The sequence below is a fragment of the Sturnira hondurensis genome, unplaced genomic scaffold (assembly GCF_014824575.4).
Source record: "Sturnira hondurensis isolate 20B ecotype Veracruz unplaced genomic scaffold, ASM1482457v3 Scaffold0004152, whole genome shotgun sequence".
Taxonomy (NCBI): domain Eukaryota; kingdom Metazoa; phylum Chordata; class Mammalia; order Chiroptera; family Phyllostomidae; genus Sturnira; species Sturnira hondurensis.
In genome coordinates this window covers 8,727,665-8,742,173 of record NW_028076783.1, presented here as the reverse complement: position 1 = coordinate 8,742,173, position 14,509 = coordinate 8,727,665, and the positions used below count along the sequence as shown (strand labels likewise).

The 14,509-nt window shown below is 44.1% G+C and overlaps 1 protein-coding gene across 2 annotated transcripts in view; it reads right to left on the bottom strand.

Moving 5' to 3' along the window:
* Positions 1 to 14,509, bottom strand: part of DPYSL3 (dihydropyrimidinase like 3) — a 111,291-nt gene that overhangs the window by 15,510 nt on the left and 81,272 nt on the right. For both annotated transcript variants that reach the window (XM_037044986.1, XM_037044987.1), the window contains exons 3-7: positions 13,658 to 13,842; positions 11,046 to 11,210; positions 8,764 to 8,825; positions 7,780 to 7,860; positions 3,689 to 3,757 (exon numbers count right to left, since the gene is read on the bottom strand). In XM_037044986.1, coding sequence (XP_036900881.1) covers positions 3,689 to 3,757; positions 7,780 to 7,860; positions 8,764 to 8,825; positions 11,046 to 11,210; positions 13,658 to 13,842 — 562 coding nt within the window. The remainder of the gene's footprint in view (positions 1 to 3,688; positions 3,758 to 7,779; positions 7,861 to 8,763; positions 8,826 to 11,045; positions 11,211 to 13,657; positions 13,843 to 14,509) is intronic.

The window sequence follows — 14,509 nt, the reverse complement described above, 5'->3', positions numbered from 1 at the left end:
CTCAAGATGGTATCTGGTTGTGCTTTGAACTGAAAAGACAAGGGCTTCCCCTATGCATGGTCCTCCCTCTTCGCACCTATGCTGACCTCTCCAGCTGCCTCATGACCTCTGCCCAGGCCCCTTTGATCCCCGTCCCTCACAGCACTGCAAGATTTTCAGCACCTTGACAACATGACTATCTTTGGAAGGTTACATCACTCTCCACCTTCACCCAAAAGGGCTTCCAGGGTTGTTGGGATCTGCAGCAGGGAGGCTTTCTACTAAAAAGGAGACGGAAACAGGGAGGAGGGGAGTATGGCGGGCGGGGGGGGGGGCACTGAACAAACAAACCAAAGAACAAAAATAGACTGTGCTCAGAAATCCCCTGGCTGCTGAAGGATCTGTCTTGCCAGCACATCTCAACAGTGACCAGCATTTAAGAAAAGTGTCACAAACAGTGCTGACCACCTTGGTCTGCTTGCACGGTGCAAACAGCTTTCCAGTCCTTCAGACACGATAGGTGGGTGCCTTAACTACTCTGATCTTCAGCTTCATTATGCACAACAGCCACCCAGAGCAGCAGCAAGGACAATTGCGACAATACATTTAGCATGGACCTGGGAATAAATAAGCGTTCCACAGAACAGACATGGCATTAAGGACACAGACTCTTTTTTTTTTTAAATATAATTTTTATTTAATTCTTGTTCACGTACAGGTTTCTGTCTTATATTCCCAACCCTGCCCACCCCCCACCCCATGCTCCCCGCCTCCCTCCCCTTTCCACCCCCCACCCTTAGTTATTGTCCATGTGTCCTTTATACTTGTTCATGTGAGTCCATTCCCTTTTCCCCTATAATTCTCTCCCCTCTCCCCTCTGGACCCTGCAGCCTGTTCCATATATGAGTGTCATTGGTCGTATTTTGCTTGCATGTTTGGTTTGTTTAGAATCCTGTTAACGGTGAGATCATATGATATTTGTCTTTCACCGCCTGGCTTATTTCGCTCAGCATAATGCTTTCCAGTTCCATCCATGATGTTGCAAAGGGTAGGAGTTCCTTCTTCCTTTCTGCAGCATAGAATTCCATTGTGTAAATGTACCATAGTTTTGTGATCCAGTCATTAACCGATGGGCATCTAGGTTGCTTCCAACTCTTGGCTATCGTGAATTGTGCTGCTATGAACATTGGGGTGCATAGGTTCTTTTGGATTGGTGTTTCAGGATTCTTAAGATATACTCCTAAGAGTGGAATTGCTGGGTCAAAAGGCACATCCATTTTTAGTTTTCTTAGAAAATTCCATACTGTTTTCCATAGTGGTTGTACCAGTCTGCAATCCCACCAACAGTGAACTAGGGTCCCCGTTTCCCCACAACCTCTCCAGCACTTGTTGTTTGTTTCTTTGTTTATGATAGCCATTCTGAACTGGTGTTAAGTGGTATCTCATTGTGGTTTTAATTTGCATCTCTCTGATAGCTAGCCATATCGAGCATCTTTTCATGTGTCTCTGGATCCTCTGTATGTCCTCCTTGGAGAAATGTCTGTTCAAGTCCTCTGCCCATTTTTTAATCGGGTTGCTTGTCTTCTTTGAGTGGAGTCGAATGAGTTCTTTGTATATTTTGGAGATTAAACCTTTGTCTGAGGTATCATTGGCAAATATGTTTTCCCAAACAGTTGCTTCTCTTTGTATCTTGATACTGTTTTCCTTAGCCATGCAGAAGCTTTTAATTTTGATGAGATCCCATTTGTTTATTCTTTCCTTTATATCCCTTGCTCTAGGGGATGAGGACACAGACTCTTACAGGGAGGCTGTGACTGTAACTCCAACACAGATTTTTTAAAGTGAGAAGTAATTAACATAAAACACTATATTAGTATCAGTTATACTATATAATAATTTAATATCTGTACCTATTGCAAAAGAATCACAATAAAAGTCTCGGTAACATCCATCCCACACAATTACAATTTTTTTCTTGTAATGAGAACTTTCAAGATCTACTTTCTTAACAGCTCTCAAAGATGCAATACAGTATTATTAACTACAGTCACCATGCTGTACATTACATCCTCCTGATTCATTTGTTTTATATCTGGGAATTGTTCATCTTTTGACCATCTTCCCCCAATTTCCCTACCTCTTACCTCTGGCAACACTAGTCTGGCCTTTGCATCTATGAGCTCGGGTCTGTTTTTGCGGGGAGGGGATGATTGTTGTTTGGTTTCTTAGATTCCACACAGAAGTAAGATCCTATGGTATTTATTCTTCTCTATCTGGCTATTTCAGGTAGCATAATGCCCTCAAGGTCCATCCATGTTACTACAATTGCCAGAATTTCATTCTTTTTTATGGCTGAAAAAATATCCCATTGTGTATGTGTGCGCCACATTTTCTTCATTTCATCCATTGGTAGACCATTTAGGTTGTTGCCATATTTTGGCTATTGTACATAATGCTGTGTGTACATGGGAGTGCAGACACCTTTGGGAATTAGTATTTTCATTTTCTTCACATAAATACCCAGAAGAGGAATTGCTCATAGTTCTATTTTTAATTTTTTTGAGGAACCTCCATATTGTTGTCCATTGTGGGTGTACCGATTTATATTCCCAACAGTCAAAATTATAAATTATTTCAGCTGGTAACAGAAAGAGCACCAGACAAAGGAGTTTCTGGGGAGCAGATGGCATTCTTCTGTCTCTCCAACTGGGGGCTACTTTCATAAGTATATTCAATTTGTGAAAATTCACTGTACCTTTATGACAGGTATGCTTTTCTCTATGTGTGGTACAATTTAATTTTTTTTAAAAGATTCTAAAAGAGATGGGCAACAGGAATGTAATCATTTCTGGTTCCAACTCCTTCTTCTACCTGCTGTAGAGTACAGGGCTTGAAACGATAAAGCAGGAACATAGTTCACTTCGCTGACACAGAAGACCTTGACCTGGCTCCAGGTACCAGACACAGGCTAGTCCTCTAAAGCCAATGCAGCCAAGTCCCAGCCATGCCCTGTGCCAGCAGCTGAGACTGCTGACATCCCAGAGACACGGAATCAGCCCCTACTTCCCTTTCATTCATTCTTCAGCTGCTAAACACAGTCACTAATCAGCATGCATTTTACCCATGAGGAACTTCCATGTCTATGTCCCCTTATACAACTTGATAGGCTTATTGCTCCTTAAATACCCATTCAGCTTCCTATCCATACGGCCAATATTTGCAGGACTGGAAATAGAATGGGGAATAAGTAGAAATGTCTCCAAAATTCACATTGATTAAGAAAGGGTTTACATATTTACCTCTCCTACTAAGTAACTGCAAAGTGCCCTCCAGTGGATATAGGCTTTGAAGAGATTAGGGGTCAAGAGTAAGCATTGCTTTCTAATTTCCTCAGGGGACCATGAGTTGAGTCACTTAACGTGGTCTTGGGAAGAAATGGTCCAGTCTTGCTGTCGGGTATTTCTAGAGCCTCACCACCTTTCACCGTGTTCCTCCCTGCACCATGTGTGCATGTGCCTTGGGGAGTGAGGCCGAACACTAACACTGCAAATGTGAAATAATGGACAGGCCATCAGAAAAGCTGTTAGAATCAGCATTGTGATATGGGAGACTTTCAGAAGGTGTGACATCAGTGAGAAAGGAAAGCACCAGTGCTACTGCTTCTCTCTGTCCCTCTCCCTACCTTGCCCACCACCCGCCTACAACTCACCTCCTCCGGTCTGCTCAGTACATGGCCTTCTGGGCCAGTTATCCCCATTTCCAACATCCGGGATTGTTCCTAGAATGAGAAAGAAATAGAGGACAGTTTTTATTTTTTAAACAACTTATGATATTACTTAGTCAAGATTTATTTCACAGCCTGAAATCATCCAGACCAATTAAAAAAAAGGCACTATGGGAATTTCTTACAATACATCAATACTTGAACTAAAACTTACAAAAATATAACTATTTTTATAACTATTGTGCTATTAACTAACTCTTAACTAATAAAAACTGTCCTCTATTTCTTGGGACAGCTCAGCTAGGATTTGGAAACAGGCTGGAGATGAGCTCAAGGGGAAAAGAATAAAATATGTATGTTGAATAATTCATTAACTCTGTGGAATTGCAAAATAGGGCAGAGTCTTAATTAAAAGGAGAAAAAATATTTAAGGGTGGCCTGCTTTTATTAAAAGAAATTCTGTTAAACAGTACCAGTTGTTTTCTACATTACACATCAAAAGTCACACAATTGGTTATACTTTATTTCTTTCAGATGCAAACCTCTGAGAGTGCACTCCCTTAACTTGTTTTTTAATTCACTCATTCATTTAAGAAAAGTGTCACAAACAGTGCAGATCACCCTGGTCTGCTTGTACTGTGCAAATAACTTTCCAGTCCTTCAGATGTGATGGGACAGTGCTTTAACTGCACTGATTTTCAGCTTCTTTATACACAACAGCAAAACTCATTCATTCAACACAATTATTGAATATCTGTTTCACACTAGGCTTTAGGTTAGGTACTTGAATTAAAGCAATGAGGCTCCTGACTAGATGAGACTTAGTATAGTCCAATGTTTCCCCAAGTCTGGTCAACCCACCACCTACCTCAGAAATGAAGTGGGTTGTTTGCAGAAACGAAAAGGTCTGGCCCTGTCCAAGTTTAGCGAATCAGAATATCTGAGCTTAAATTCTAGCAATTTACATTTTAGTAAGCACATCAGGCTTTTTAATGCTTCACTTTTATGACTTAAATGAATGGATTAGAATCTAATCAGACAAAATAGTGCCTCTTCCCAACATTACCTGAGCTCATCTCATCTTTTGGTCAATTTGTAATGAATTAGGTCTGGGATGAGGTGGATCTGCCTACTCCTCATGACTGATGGCTAACTTCCTCAGACTTCTGGCCAGCTTTTTGGAAGAAGCAGGTGGCTAGGCCATTAACACCCATACGGGCTAATTTAAGCTGGCACAAATCCCAAGCCACCATCACTGCAGTTTTGGTGGCCTTCACTCTCAAAGTCCAAAGGCCAGTTCCTTTGAACCTCTGTCCTGGTAACATGAGAGATAGAGAGGACAGAACTGAACTATGCCTATCTCACTCTGGAACCATGAGATGTTTAGGAAAGCAGGTATTCCTTCTACCTGGAAAAGGACTGTTTTGTTGTCCATTTGTTTTTAACAAATTTTTTTTAAAAGAGGAGTAGAAAAGAAGATACTACTAAAAGCAACTGTAAGAAGTAAAATGGTCACTGTCCTCAGCTCTACAGAATTTGAAAAAAGGTCAGAGGCTGATTTTACTAGCAATGCACCTCCATGGTTCATTCTTATTACTTCATGTATCAAAACTTGGACTGAATAAAATTTCTCTCCAGGACTGGGAGAACCCTAGGAGTCGGTCTTAAAGTCTCACAGGTAATGATTATAAGGCACTGTTCATGCTGGAAAGTCCTGTCCCTAAAGCCAGGGTGCCCCTACAGGTGGAAGAATGGCATGTAAGCCCTGGCTTGGTATTTCAGTAGTTAAGAGTATTGTCCCAATATACCAAGGCTATGGGTTCAATCCCTGGCCAGGGCACAGATAAGAGCCAACTAATGAATGCATAAATAAGTAGAACAACAATTTGATGTTTGTCTGTCTGTCTGTCTGTCTCTCTCCCTTTTTCTCTCCCCAAAGCCAATCAGTAAAAAAAATATTTTTAAAGAATGACATGTAAAGGGCCATTGGTGTAGGGAGTGATCACTGAGGTAAGTACACATTTTGGGTCATGGCACAATTTCGGTTTGCTCCAAGAGGAAAGGCACCCTGTCTTTTTCATCTCCCCTATCCAATGTTTTACTCATATTAGGTACTCAGTAAATATTTGTTGGATGAGAGGCTAAGGATGCTGTGCTCTCAGATTGTCCCTCTGACGATATTCCTTGCTGGGACCCATAGGAAAATATTTCTGCCTTCTTAATCACTTTGGCATCAAGTACAGCCAGAAACTCTGAGGATAACAGCTGCTTCGGTTAGATAATGCAATCAAATCTTTCAGCTCAAGCTGAATTTAATAAATACACACCAGAAAACACATCCAAATGGAAAAATGCCCTTATTCTTTTCCTGACTGAGACCAGATCTTCCCAATGTAGAGAAAGGGGAGAGGGGATTGGGGGAGGAGACCAGAGGTACTTCTGTGCTAAGGAGTCACAGAGGAAGCTGGGTAAGGGGGGCTTTGAGTCAGAGCCTGTTTGTCTCCACAGGCTCTAGACTGAAGAAGTAGGGAGTTTGGTTTCTCAGGCATCTGGAGTGAGGGCTGGGACCTTTGGCAGCTGCACTGAAAACTTAGAGAAGGAGGAGTAGCGACAGCTCTAATACCACCAGACGCCTCCCCTGGGAGCAAGGCATTTGGACCCTCTTTGGAAAATGATTTCATTATCTCTGGGTGTGTGGGGGTGTAGGCAAAGGCTGTCAGGGGCCTGACTAATTAACCTCCTCAGTCACAAGCAAAGGGAAACTGCACACTTAGCTCACCTCCTCCACTAGAGAGACAGCACCCCAACAGCCAGAGCCCTGCACAGCTGCAGTGCTGCCTCCCTGGGAGGCCAGCAGCCAGACAGGTGGGCCACGGGCTCTGGAGGCACCATCTCTGGGTGAGACGCCCATGGAGGCACACATCCCCTCAGGGACTGAGATTTTATTCTTCCAGATACCAGCTGTGATCGTTGGGCCAATGACATAATCACTTTGTGCCTCAATGTTCTCATATGATGGGGAAGATGGCAGTCATCTTGAAACCGTCAGGTGAAGAGTAAATGAGAACATACTAGAGCTCCCATCAGAACCTGGGACATGGTAGTAAGCGCTCACAATGGTCCCTACTATTGGAAGTTAACAGGTCTGGCCTCAATTCTGTTCCCGCACCCTGCCATTCACATTCACCCACTCCCAGACAACTTCTAGAATAAAGGCACAGCCTGAGCACTTCTGAGCTATAGAAGACATCTGTCTTGGCTCACGTCTGCACAGCCTAATGCCTGGCACAAAGTGCTCAGGAAATACTCTTTGAAAGGATGAATAATGGTCTCCTGCTATTAATGCTATGGGATGGACTGAGAGACAGCTCACACTCTCTTCTGGCAGCCTCCACCTAGTAGAGGCCAACCTGGGGATAAACAGACACAGCTAAGCACATTTGTGCATCTAGCCCATTAAACAGCCCTGGAGATGGCGTGGGATGCATTTTCTGCTTCCTCACAAATGATCAATTTGGGCCTTGGGACCCTCATTCTCATAGCTTGACTAGAGCTTGACTAGAGCAAACTAGAATCACTAGTTTCTCAGTGTGATTTCTAGGAAACTGATGGGATGTCCGACACCCACAAGACCTCAATTCTTTATTACCTAAAGGCAGTGAGTGCCACCATCCTGGATCTGATTTCTGGCTTCCGAGAAGTGCTGCCTTAGGGTTTCTCTTTAGGACAGAGAACGCCACAAAGTTTGGACTCATTTTGAAAAGAATTAGTGCTGCTGCCCTAATAAAGAGGCTGATTTGAAAACTGCCTCTTCCAGGAAACCTTTTCTGATTCTCTAGAATGGCCAGATCTCTCCCTGTTTTCCAACAGCTTATACTTTCTCCCTCACTTGTCTACATTTTCTTTCTTTCCTCCTCTTCGACAGGGAGGCCCTGTAGGGCAGATTTTTATGGATAACTTAGGTAGATGCCTTGTACACAGGGGGAGCTGAAGCAACATAAAGCACTGAGGAAACGGATGGGACAAAGAATGAAGCCGGTGCAGAAAGCCCATTCCAGGGAGCCGCCCGCCATTACCTGTGCAATAATATCCCCGTTCTCAGCATGAACTTGAGCAATGGCTCCCAGCTCTCCCAGGCAGGTGAAGATCTCATAGAGCTGAAATAGAAAGGAGTCTTTGTTCCCTTCACAAGCCACTGATGCTTTCAGTGACCTCACACAAGGACCGATTATGAGAGCCAGGATGGGATAAACCAGAGGAAATAAGTAACCAGGGAAGAAATACAGACTAAAACACGTACAACTCAAGAGCAGCGCTAGTCCATAGAAACTCCAGAAAACTGCCCATATACAGAACCTATGGTGTTACCTAAGCAGACAGGGCAAATATGTAACAAACTGCTACCAGCCCCACCATGCCCCATCATGCACACTTTTGTATGGGATTATCTCCCACTGAGCTGAAACAGAGCTTCAGAATCCTTCTCCACAAGTGCCCCCCAAAGCAACAGCAGCCTGGCCAGAAGCTAACATGACACCCCTGTCTCTCAACTTCTCCAGACAGACCTCTCTCAACCTTCTCACCAGGAGATATGGGGATTCAATTTTTGTATTTCCTCTGAAAACTTTAGATCTGTCTCAGACACATTTCATGAATTTCTTAAGGAGAGAGTCCAAGGCAGGCTGGGGCAATCACCCTAAACAGCAGAAGGCCCTCTGTAGTCCTGTGGAGCTGGGCGCCTCCCATGTGCCCTGAGTTCATAGGGATCTGGGTTGTTTGGGAGATGGAGATTTAGGCATGCCCTTCCTTCTGTCCTTCGCAGAAAGCTTCTGCAGTGGAAATCCTAGCTCCCTGTCTACATTGCTGTGGGCACCCTGCCTGTTTCCTAATTTAAAATGTAGTGTGGACAACAGGGGCTTTAGGGAGCAATCTGGCCCCATGGTCTCCCACAGTGCCTACAGTGAGTCAAGTTCAAGAAGCCAAACAATGGGAAACCCATCACCAGCAAACAATGGGAAACCCACCCAGATACCCCAAGCCACACAGCAATGGGTCATTACCTCTGTGTTGGACACTTGATACAAATCCTTATAGGCCATGTAAACCATGAAGGAGTTAACTCCTGCAAGAGAGAGAAAAGGGGCGGGGGGGAAGAAGAAGACAGCATTACCACAACCACTCTCCATCCTTTATTCCCACTTCTACTGTCCATGGGGCCTGAGAACATTACAGACTCCCATCCAATGCAAAGCAGATGTTTCCATTCTCTAAAAGCATTTTCCTGTTCCCTCCCCACTCTGTGAAAGCAACAATTCCGATGTAATGTAATAGAGAATGGTCTTCTGTACCTCTTTCTTGCACCCCTGCCCAGCACTCCCCAGCCCACGGGGTCAATAAGCTTTGTTACTACTTCAATCAGTGTTTGAATCATTGAGAATCACTGCAGCATACTGGTTGTGTTCACACACTGGGGGTTGCACCACACACAAGTGTAGGGAGCTTGGAACACCTGACCTCTTATCCTTGGGGTCCTCATCTGTAAAATGGAAAAATAACAATGCCCTGCTTTATCGGATTATTGGGAACATTAAATGAGATACACACTAAGCTCTCAGCACCGGCCCTGGAGCACATTTGGTCCATTAATGGACCTCCTGAGGTTGGTTTATTTCACTGTTTAATGAGTGCCTGCCCTACATGCAACCTGTGCAGGGTTGAAACTGAAAGGACCCTGTCCTTGGAGAACTAACAGGACTCCTGGGCAGAAGTCAAGTGTCATCTTGTGCTTAAATATCCAAATCATAAGGGTTATTTTTTAAAAGATCCATTTTTATCCCAAATAAACTATTAATATTGTAATGCACAGAAATAGGTAGGACTGGGGAACAGAGAATCATTATGAAGAAAAGAGGGTGACTTTGGTCTCCAACCATCAGGGCTATCTCAGCCCACAGCATCCCAGGATGAAAGTGGGTTGTAATTTGAGAGCTTTCTCATCCTGCATGGTTCAACTAAGGGCAGTTTTTCCAACGCTGCTCTGCCTCAGCCTCTGTGCCATCCATGGAATGACTCAGGCCCTTTACAGGGGAAGTGAGTGTTTAAGCCATTCAATTTTCTACCCCAGTTCAGATGCCCAGCGTGGAAGGAGATAACAGAAAGGAGGGAGGGGAGCAGAGCTTGTGTCAGGGAGGATGGGGGCAGGAAGGATGGGGGCAGAGCTTGTGGGCTGAAGAGGGGAAGGGAAAGGGAAACCCATCGTCCAGGAGCTTATCCTATCCCCTCCGACCCACAACACACTCTCTTCCATGGCATGCCCAGCCTGGCCATCAAGACTGCTTGTCCAATAACTGTTCTGTGCCTTGTGACCTTGACTCTGTTGCTCTTCACTAGCCTGTCCCCTTCTCCCCTGGATGCTCAGCAGATGCCATTTCTTATGCTTCCCTAAGTCTCTGAGCACATTGCGTGTCCCTATGGGGGTGGGGGTGCATGTCTGTGAAGTAGCTGGCAAACAAAATGTAGGAGAAAGTAGAGAATAGAAGAGGCTAAGAAGACTGTGGGAACTGTCCTGGCTAGTGTAGCTCAGTGGATTGAGCGTGGGCCTGTGAACTACACAATTGAGGTTCAATTCCTAGTCAGGGCCCATGTCTGGGTTGCAGGCCAGTTCCCAGCAAGGGACTCACGAGAGGCAACCATACATTGATACTTCTCTCCTTCCCTTCACCTCTAAAGATAAATAAGTAAAATCTTTAAAAAAAATTTTAAAAAAGACTGTAGGAACCTAAATCCCGCACTCACTGAGTGTGTGTGCCTAAGCTCCTAGCCTGAGTTTAAACAATCTTTGCTCCCAGAAATGTCTTAAGCTTTCCTGAGGATGCTGTTGATATTTCATAGTCATGGGTTTGATCTTTGGAGTAAAAACAATGGACTTTTAAAATTCCTAATCTCTTATCAAGTAGCTGTGTGACCTTATATATGATGTTAACTTTTCCTGACCTTGGTGTCTCCCTCTGTCAGATGCGCAGCATTGCATGGAGGCAAAGGGCAGGCTGTAGGTAGATCTGCTGCTTACTCACTCTGGGATCCTAGGCTATTTACTCTGAGCCTCAGGGTCTCCATCTGCCAAGTGTGGGTAATGACCCCCATCTTGTGGAGACCCCATAAGGAGTAACAGTGATGGAATGAAGAAAGTGCTTGGAGTGTGGTGGTGCCCTTAACAGCCAGCACGCACACTTGAGATCCCAGGATCCAAGCAAGGAGAAAGGACTCAAATGAGTGGATGGTGTGGGAAGGATGAATGTCGGGGATGAAGAGAGAGAAGCGAGGAAAGCACATTTAGGCTCACCTTTGTCCTTGATGAGGCTCTGCACCTCCTGTTTGACGCTGTCATTCCAGTGGGTGATATCCACATGCAAGGCGTAGTCACAGCAGCTTTTCCCATCAGCCCACTCTCGCCATTTCTCATAGGCCTCCGTCACACTGGACTCAGGCTCAGGCACCACATGGTCAACTGAGTGACAGAGACCCCAGACGGGTGACTCACTGACACAGCCTGCGTTCCCCCTCGCATGGGCCTGCTCTTTCTTCCTTAGCCATGACTGCAAAACCTCTATTTCCTGAGCATGGAATTAACCTTGGAAAGAGTTGCTGATGATACTGTCATGTAACTTGTGACTTTGGGCCAAATGCTAGCCTCCCTATACCTTAATTCTCTCATCCTTTAAAATGAGCCCCAAATTGAGTGGAGACAGAATATCATAGTGCCTTCATTCTAAGGTTGTTATACAATGAAATGGGAAAATGCACTGAAGTGCTTCACCTGATGGCTGGCACATGGTAAGTGCTCAATTAACATTAACTATTGATGTGGCCATGCTATGTGCCATTATAACCAGTACTGTAGGGAGTTACTAGAAGAGATAAAAGTCCAACTCCCTGGTAAGAGTGGAGAAGGGGTTTTAAAGTTATGTCTGGGCACAAGAGTGACATCTTCATGCTTACTGCCATTGCAAAGAGCCAGTGTCAGTTAAATGAACTTGACACTGGGCCCTCATGTCTGTATAAATTCTTTGTCAAGTATCTGGTTTCTCTGAGGCCCAAATCTACTCATGCAGTACCTGTAACCATGAATAATATTTTTAAAAATAATAACATTTACAGTTAATGAGGATAAGGCAAAAGTGACACTCTCATAGTTTGTGTAGGTAACAGAGAAAAAGTGAGTATTGGTACAACTTTCCTAAAAGCAATAATAAAAATAGATATAACAAACCTTGACATTTTTCATACCTTGACTCACTGGTAATTCCTGTGCCTAAAAATTATTCTGAAGGAAATAAATGACGCTGTGTGTAAAATCTGGGTTCTAAAGATCTTTGTCAGTCCACATTATTACATATACACATAAGGGAAAACTAGAGACTATCAAAATATTTAACAATAGGGTAGTTTGGTTGAGTACATAAACCATGATACCTTCATAAAACAGGTGATTTGGCATGCACAATATGTGTTGGGTAGAATAAAAATGAATGAAGGGAAAGACATCTATGATACTTCACTTTGAGAAAATGGGAGGCTAAAACACACTGTATCTATCATGATCCTTCTTTTGGTAAATAGGAAAAATATATAGGCAAAATGAAATAGCAAAATGGGATTTGTGAACTTTCTTTTCTTTTGCATACCTAGGGTTTTAAAATGATCTACGAAGAACATGCACATTTGTGTGGGTCTTCATATACTTTTCTTCCTTGTCACCTGGAACTCTTGACTTTCCTCCTTCTCCTTCCTAATGCAGAAGACTAAGCAATCCACACATCTCCAGAATGCTGACAAGTTCAACTCCATGCCCAGGCAGCAGGAAGCCAAGCCAAGACCACTCATTTCCTCAGTCCTCTATCGCAGCCACCTAAGTGCACTTATCGGAAAGCAAACGCACGGAGCTATGTAACTGATGTCTGGACCCACACCAGGGCTTTTGTGGGCAGGCAGCTGCTGAGAAGTCAGCTGGCTTACTCCCTTTGGCTGGAAAGAGCTTCGCTCTCCCTAAATTGCATCTTTTATGACCTCGATGCAATTTTCCTGGGCTTCCACACTGCACTAACTAAAGCTGAAGCCTGCTAGAGCTCCCATCAAAAGGAAAATAAAGAAAGTGAGTAATTCTATGGCTTTGGTTGTTCTCTTTTCTCAGGTGGATGTATTCGATGTTAAAATAAACAGTGAGTGCTCTTGCTGACCCAGTTGGGATGGAGTGGAAGGGGACCCAATGCATTGGGATTCCCTTGGGACAGGAAGGACTGCCCTGGGATACTTTCCTTTCAGTAATGCAGTGGCATGCCACTCCCTAGGTTTCTTTGGAATTACAATATTTACCAGAAAAAGGGGAAAAAAGAAAAAAAAAGAAACCACAGATACAGTTTGCCTAATCTTCAAGATACAAAGTGGTCAAAATAGCACAGACCAGCTAACACTAAATGCCACTGAAGCCCACTCCTTTCTCCAGAACTTCAAGTCTTCTTTGTCATTCTCTTGGGGACGCTTCTTAGCACCACTCACATGCTCTGCCATGCTCTCTGCCCACTCCTGCCTGAGAACCAAACTGGAAGTTCTGAAATAACTTTTTGCCTACTGTGCACAACTTATTTGGTCCAGTTTCCCTAGTGACAGGCCCAGAGGTGACCCTTTCTGATTCTCTGTCACCTGCATGCCAGCCTCTGGCACTAAGGCAGACAGGAGAGATGGCTGCCTGCCTGCACTGCCCTGAGCCTCATGCAGCTCTTCTCTGCAGCTACAGTGAGCCACCAGCGTCCTCACTTCAACCTGCTTTGACCAGGGCCCATCAGGCTGCAGGTCTACAAACTGTCTCAAGGGAGGGGTACAAGTCACCATCAGCAAGCTCGGTGGTTAGCCCATTCCTAATACTTGGGACCAGGAATGGGTCACTAGGGCACTTACTGATCATGGTGGTGCCACCTGCCAAGGCAGCCTTTGTCCCTTGGAAGAAGTCATCCACAGTGGTCATCCCCTTGTAGGGCATCTGGAAGTGAGTGTGGACATCAATGCCTCCTGGGATCACCATCTTCCCATTGGCCTCAATGGTTTTCACACCTCCAGGGACAATCAGATTATCTCCAATTTGCCTGGGAAGACAGTGAAACACCTGGCAATTTCAAAGAGTAACTTCAAAGACAAACAGTGTTATAAGGGTTTTAAGCATTGTACTTCTTTATCAAAATAGTCTCTGCAAGTGATTCACAAGCTTAGCAATCTAGAAGCAAATAAAGTTTGGTTTAGACACAAAACACAGTTTTTATAGACAGAAAACAACCCAAGATGCTGTCTGGTCGAAACGTGTAGTACTTGTAACCCCAGGGGTTTGGGACTGTCTGGAATACAGGATGTGAAATAAATTTTTGAAAATACACTGTTTTTTATTCCTTTCATTTTGTTATTTTAGTTAAGGGTGAGGAATAACATTTGAAAGGACATTAAAACAATACAAAAATAAGGAACTGTTGGGAGAGATTACAGGGGGTAATGAATCATTTGAAGAAAAGGTATGTGAACTTAGCTGGCCCCTAAGTGGATTCACCTGGGCTCCTAACAAAAGAGGACTCTGTCTGGGTCCTGTTGCACCTCAGTTCTCACTCCCACTTCCTTCCCTCCCTGACCATTTATCCAGCAATCATGTATGAAGACAGATTCGAAGGGAGGAAGTTACAGATGCAGATGCCCAGTTGCAGCTGCTTTTGTGAGATCAGAATTTCAGTAGAAGCTTCAAGCCAAGGAGGATGGTTATGACAACCT